This window comes from Primulina tabacum, chromosome 10, assembly GCF_025594145.1.
Source record: "Primulina tabacum isolate GXHZ01 chromosome 10, ASM2559414v2, whole genome shotgun sequence".
Lineage (NCBI taxonomy): Eukaryota > Viridiplantae > Streptophyta > Magnoliopsida > Lamiales > Gesneriaceae > Primulina > Primulina tabacum.
In genome coordinates, this window is record NC_134559.1 from 9,730,057 (window position 1) to 9,736,787 (window position 6,731).

A 6,731-nucleotide genomic window follows, 5' to 3' on the forward strand; every position below is an offset into this window, starting at 1 on the left:
ATCACGTCAATTTATGTCTCGTCTAAAGTTCGAGTGACCCAAATTTTTTTAAAAGATTTATACTAAATTTTGTATAATTTTGAAATAATATGATATTAGACCGTGTATATCAATTTAAAATATTAAAAGATTCTAGAGTTTAAAATTTTAACCCAGACAGAGTCATATTTCTTTGTCTATGATATCTAACTATATATAGATGAAAAATTAGAAACATGTCTAAACACATTGGACAAATTATCGATTTTTAGAACACTGATCATATGTATCTCGAAATACTGATAAGTCGATTTTTAGAACACTGATCATGCGTATCCCGAAGTACTTATAAGTCGATAGATCAAAGTATGAAGAGAATGTGACAATGATTTTCAAATAAATAACAAATAACAACACGAAGTACAATGTAAATTATTTGAAATACAGAGAGAGCGGTATTTGGCTATTTTTTCTGAATTAATAATAACATTAGCAGTGTAAAATGGGTTAGCCGGTTAATCCTCGCCGTGAATTAACTCTTTTCCTCAATGTATAATAAATCCACACCGCTAATTAAATCACTCACATTTTAATTAACGAAAAGAGGACAAAAATGTAAATTCATACAAAATGTACAACACCGCGCCGTCAGCAGGCGTAGAACTCCACTAGCTCGCCCAGCGACTCCGCCTGAGGGTCGGCGTTCTCCAGCATCCAGAGCAGGTGCTCGAACAGCACCACCTCACATCCCACGGTGAACGACGCGAGATCGCCATCGGAGCCCCGCCGCTCGACGAGCTCGCGGAAGAGAGGGTTCTCCATGACGTCTGAGGTTATCAGGTAGCGTCTCCGAGACTTCCCGACGTAGACCGCGTGGAGGTCCTTTGGGGCGTCGTCGTCGTCGGAAGAATTGGCGGCGGCGATGGAGCTGGAGTTGGAGCGTCCGAGCTTGAAGGACTGCATCTTCTTGAGGACGGACTTGATCTTGGTGAGCTTTCCTCCTTTGGCCATTGGTGGGATATTTGTGGGTTCGCTGGAGAAGAGGGTGATTGGTATATAAAGGGGCCGCGGGCGTTGATTTGGCTGGAGCAGATGGGCTCCACATTTTATTTGTTTATTTTGTGTTTGTAAATGTAAATAAATAAAGTGGTTGAAATGAAAAAAAAATGTTTGTTGTGTGAGACTCTTGAAATGGATATTCATGCTAATATTTTCGTATTTGGATCGGTGATCGAATATATATTTTTTGAAAAATAATTCAATTGATCAAATCAGTTTAATCGGCAGTCAAATTAAAATATTATCATATTTTACAAGGCAAAAACTTGTGTGAGACAATCTCACAGATCGTATTTTGTAAGATAGATATCTTATTTAACTCATCCATGAAAAAATATTACTTTTTATGCTAAGAGTATTACTTTTTATTGTGAATATCGGTATGATTGACCCGTCTCACAGATAAAGATTCGTGAGACCGTCTCACAAGAGACCTACTCTTTTATAAAAGCAAAAACTTGTGTGAGACGGTCTCACAAATCGTATTTTGTGAGACGGATCTCTTATTTGTTTCATTCATGAAAAAGTATTATTTTTTATGTTAAGACTATTATTTTTTATCATGAATATAGGTAGGGTTGACCCGTCTCATAGATAAAGATCTGTGAGATCGTCTCACAAGAAACCTACTCTTCTATAAAGGCAAAAACTTGTGTGAGATTTTCTCACGGGTCGTATTTTGTGCGACGGATCTCTTATTTGGGTCATCCATGAAAAAATTTTACTTTTTATTGTAAATATCGGTAGGGTTGACCCGTCTCACAGATAAAGATTCGTGAGATCGTCTCACAAAAGACCTACTCTTTTATAAATATAATATTAATGCAATATAATTAATAACATAATTTAAAACCTAAAAATGTATATAAATAGACAAATTTTTTTTCTTCCAAAGTTTAAAAACTAATATATATATATTAAATTAGACCAGATCGTATGACCCATTTTGCTATTTTCCGATTTATATATGATATCTCGAATAAGATATTATTTTAATGTTAAAGTGGTCATATATTAAGTTGTATCGACAATTTGTTGGAATTTAAGTATGCAGTTTTTGAAAGATGATGATCTACACCCTCTAATCATTGGTAACACTATCGAACTGTGGACAGTTTGGCCGCAACGAATTTTGTCTACTCAAACAAATAAAAAAAAAAATAGAAATATCTATCGATCCAAACACAACTTAATTTCAGAATAATTTATAACACATATTCAAAAATAAAAAATTTAAAACATGTATCTATAATTTGACTCATTAATTTTCTATAGCAACTTTTTATCTTTTCCTATGTAACGTAGACTCGTAATGATGTTAGGGTGTTGGTCTGGTGTGGTTAGGGGGGCAGAAGCCGCAAAAGAAGCTGAGGCCAGGAGGACTTTGGATCGAAGCCTTTTTAATGCAAAATTCTTGGATTGCATTAAATAGTAAAGCGATGGTGCATCAAACAAATAAATGTTGTATATGAATGTTAGAGCATAACATGTGCGCCAGTCTCACACGGCAGACTCGTCTGAAATTATATATCATTCATAGTCTTGTTGGCTTTAAATTAATAGTACGCAGAAGGTTTTTTTCCCTATCAACCCACACATTAATTGAGGGGGATTTTTTTTTGGGTAAAGAAATACCAATTTCATGGATCAAGCTCTATCTACCAATTTCATGGATCAAGCTCTATCAGAGTCCCAGAAAAATCCGCGGGATCCATCCTCCTAAATCGCTCATAGACAGCTTCAGATCGGACCCTTGCACTGTCACGTCCCCGAGACCAGGGGTTAGTCGACACCGACGTTGTTCAACAATCACATAATCGCCAAATAACAAGCCTCGTAGATCAGTATAAACCAAAACCAGTCTATTTCATAACTAACTCAAAATAATCTTGTCTTACTAGTGATAAATTCCAAAACGAAACTAAAATGTACGGAAGCGTTGTACAACTTGAATCGAAACTTAGGAAGAACATAAGCGAGAAATCTTCATATCTCGAAACTTTATAACCAACTCCAAAGCATGTCTTATTCATCCTCGTCTACTTGATCTTCATTCTTATCTAAGAGAGATGTAAGGGGTGAGTGTTTTGAGAAACACTCAGCAAGTGGTGGTCGATCGATTACCACAAATACATATAAATATAATTTAAAACCCATATTGCAAACTGATTTTCAAAACGTAGTATCTCATATCAGATCAGAATGGGAATCGAAATGCGAAACAGAGATTATCAGACAATTCAGAACAGAACGAATAGGAACATACGAAACACTGTTATTCATCTCGTTCTCCATGGTCAAATTGTCCCCCATATGTTAGTCCTTTAGGGAGTGATGCCAAAACACAGTTTTATACCTACTGATGAGGGACCATACAGAACACAGTTTTATACCCACCGATGGGGGCCATATATAATTTACAATCGTCGTTCCATATCCAACTCAAATCATAACAGTGCACCACTGAATCAGATGTACCGAACAGCACTTATCGGAATTTTGTAGTGAACTCAGTAGAATCCAAGAACATCGGAAATAGAGGAACATATCGTACATCGATCGAGATTTTATAAAATATATAATAGCATTTTTCGAAATGGCTTGACACACATACAAGCATGTCATGAAATACTTATACAAAGTTTAAGTTACAAAGAAATACATAGCAAAAGCCCACTTACTCTTGGTTCAAATGTACGATTCAAACTTAACCGATACTTGGGATAAAACTTGGGTCGAACACGAGCAGAATTTGGGTAGCAGCTCAGTCACGATTTGGGCAGCACTTTGACATCACTACATTGACCGAATGCAGCCTCTCCTCTTTGCTTGAAGTGGTCGAGACTTATGAGTGATTTGAGACGATTTTTGGTGCCATTATACACTAAACCAAAGCCACTATTTATAGGCCTCCAAGGGTAAGGTGAATGGTCACTACATTCAATGTCATTTATCTCACCTTAAATGTCATTATTCATGGTCATTAACCTCCTCTTAATGAAACCTATTCATGACCATTAACTGTCATATTTAAAATACTTATTCATGGTCATTAACCTCCTCTCAATGACACCTATTCATGACCATTAACCTCATATTTAAAACACCTATTCATGGTCATTAATCTCCTCTTGATTATCATTATTTTGCTCTTAATATAGGTGGTTTAATGGTTAATTTATTGTGGTTTAAATTAGTCATTAAAATGATGATAAATTGTCAATAATGAGGGGGAAAAATGATTATTCAAATTTCCAAGATTATGATTGCATGAAACTCGAAAACGTTGTGTCAAAATGAGCTGAAATTTTCTATGACATATACCGGTCTTTCCGTTGCAAAATTTCGGGTCAATAAAATTTAGAGGTTGAATAAAAAATTGTGTCTCATGAATGTGGGAGTGTCTTTTGGCTCTCCACATTCTTGAGTTAATTGAAGACTTTTGGCTCTTCATATTCTTGAGTTAATTGGAAGATTAATTGAGTTAATTAATCTTGCATGACTCTTGGTATGTATTTTGGGGATTATAAATAGTATGTCCATTTTCTCATTTCATGTGCATAAAATTGGTTTTTACAAACACTCAAGATCTCTTTCAAGCATTCTCTTGCATTTCATATTGTTAGCTTTCCATTTGGCCTCCGTTAAATTTTGGTGATAAAGTGAAGGTATGTTTTCAGTTCGCTGGTGTAGTTACTTCGTGCTAAGTTGCTGCAAGATTTTGCCGTTGTATCCTGGGAAACAGTTGTCCGTCGAGATCCTCGAAGCACCGTCGGAGGGGACAAATCTGTTTTAAGAAAACTGTACTTCGTACATGACTTGGTTTGATTTACTGTTTTATTGTTGTTATTTTATACATGATATTCATACTTTCAATAGTATGCTCATTTTCGTATACTGTTTTTGATTGTCGACTACCGAGACCTCAACAAGGCCTGCCCAAAGGATGAATTCCCTCTACTGAACATGGATATACTTACTCATCGACAGTGGTTCGAAAATTTTTTATTTATAGATTGCTATATTGAGAAAAATTAGATAAAGATGATTCCTAAAAATACTGCTCTATCTGTATCTTTACGAGATTGCTTTCGTTCCCTACTTCTATATTTTTGTTATTAGCAATTTGGCTAACAATAATGCTCCAGATTCGACGACTGTCCTCACTGTACCAAGACGAGTCTTTCCAGCGTGCTTATGTCCTCACTCACACGCACCCTGGGAAACTTACCAGGAGATCACCCATCCCAAATTTCCCCCAAGTCACGCACGCTTAACTTTGGAGTTCTTATGCGATGAGCTACCGAAAAGAAGATGCGCCTTCGTGATATGAGTAGTACAAATCAAATCTTTTAAGCCCTCTTCAAATGTACAGTCCATTACATTGAACAGTCTCGGAATTCTTCTCATTCCGGTGTGGATCGGTTCATTCATGTTCCCTCCACCTAGAAGCCTGCCAGGAGCCGCTCATTGTCCGTGCAACCTCATGGCACCGGACGATCACTCCCCGCCCTCTTCGGCCCCGGGCTTCACATGCCCACCAGCTTCCGCTTGGTTCGTCTCCGAACCACATCGTACTAAGAGAGGTCGGCTCTGATACCAACTTAAATGTCACGTCCCGAGACCGGGGTTAGTCGACACCGACGTTGTTCAACAATCACATAATCGTCAAACAACAAGCCTCGTAGATCAGTATAAACCAAAACCAGTCTATTTCATAATTAACTCAAAATAATCTTGTCTTATAGCTATAAATTCCAAAACGAAACAAAATGTGCGGAAGCGTTGTACAACTTGAATCGAAACTTAGGAAGAACAAAAGCGAGAAATCTTCATATCTCGAAACTTTATCACCAACTCCAAAGCATATCTTATTCATCCTCGTCTACTTTATCTTCATTCTTATATGGGGAGAGATGTAAGGGGTGAGTGTTTTGGGAAACACTCAGCAAGTGGGGGCCGATCGATTATCACAAATACATATAAATATAATTTAAAACCCATATTGCAAACTGATTTTCAAAACGTAGTATCTCATATCAGATCAGAATCGGAATCGAAATGCGAAATAGAGATTATCAGACAATTCAGAACAGAGCGAATCGGAACAAGAGAAAACACTGTTATTCATCTCGTTTTCCATGGTCAAATTGTCCCCCACATGTTAGTCCTTTAGGGAGTGAGGCCAAAACACAGTTTTATACCCACTGATAGGGGCCAGAACACAGTTTTATACCCACTCGTGGGGGCCATATATAATTTACAATCGTCGTTCCATATCCCACTAGAATCATAACAGTGCACCACAGAATCAGATGTATCAAACAGCACTTATCGGAATTTTGTTGTGAACTCAGCAGAATCCAAGAACATCGGAAATAGAAGAACATATCGTTTTGCCCTTAGACTGTTTTGCCCTTAGACTCAAAAATTCTCGATTTTAACTTTTTCTCACTTTTGTTGACTCGAGAATATCCCAAATGTTTATTTAAGCTTAAATTTGACTTCTAATATTTTTATTTAACATAAACTCGGACTTCTTGATTTAACTCCTTAATTACTAAACCGTGAAGCGTTTAAATCTCGAATTAATTCAAAACTCAATATTTTTTTCCCAAACTTTAAACGTAGACTTTTCATACCTATACTACCCTCGTGAACCATGAATCACCCCCGTGGACCCATGGTTCGAG

The 6,731-nt window shown here is 36.9% G+C and overlaps 1 protein-coding gene across 1 annotated transcript; it reads right to left on the bottom strand.

Moving 5' to 3' along the window:
* Positions 1–494: 494 nt before the first annotated feature.
* Positions 495–1,020, bottom strand: LOC142505379 (auxin-responsive protein SAUR76-like). The gene has a single exon (XM_075618346.1). It carries the CDS (start codon positions 988–990, stop codon positions 628–630), a length of 363 nt encoding a protein of 120 aa, XP_075474461.1. The 5' UTR covers positions 991–1,020; the 3' UTR covers positions 495–627.
* Between the last annotated feature and the right edge of the window lie 5,711 nt (positions 1,021–6,731).

What these genes read in the sequence shown, in the direction of transcription:
- LOC142505379 (XM_075618346.1), bottom strand. Translation starts at nt 990, where the DNA reads ATGGCCAAAGGAGGAAAGCTCACCAAGATCAAGTCCGTCCTCAAGAAG.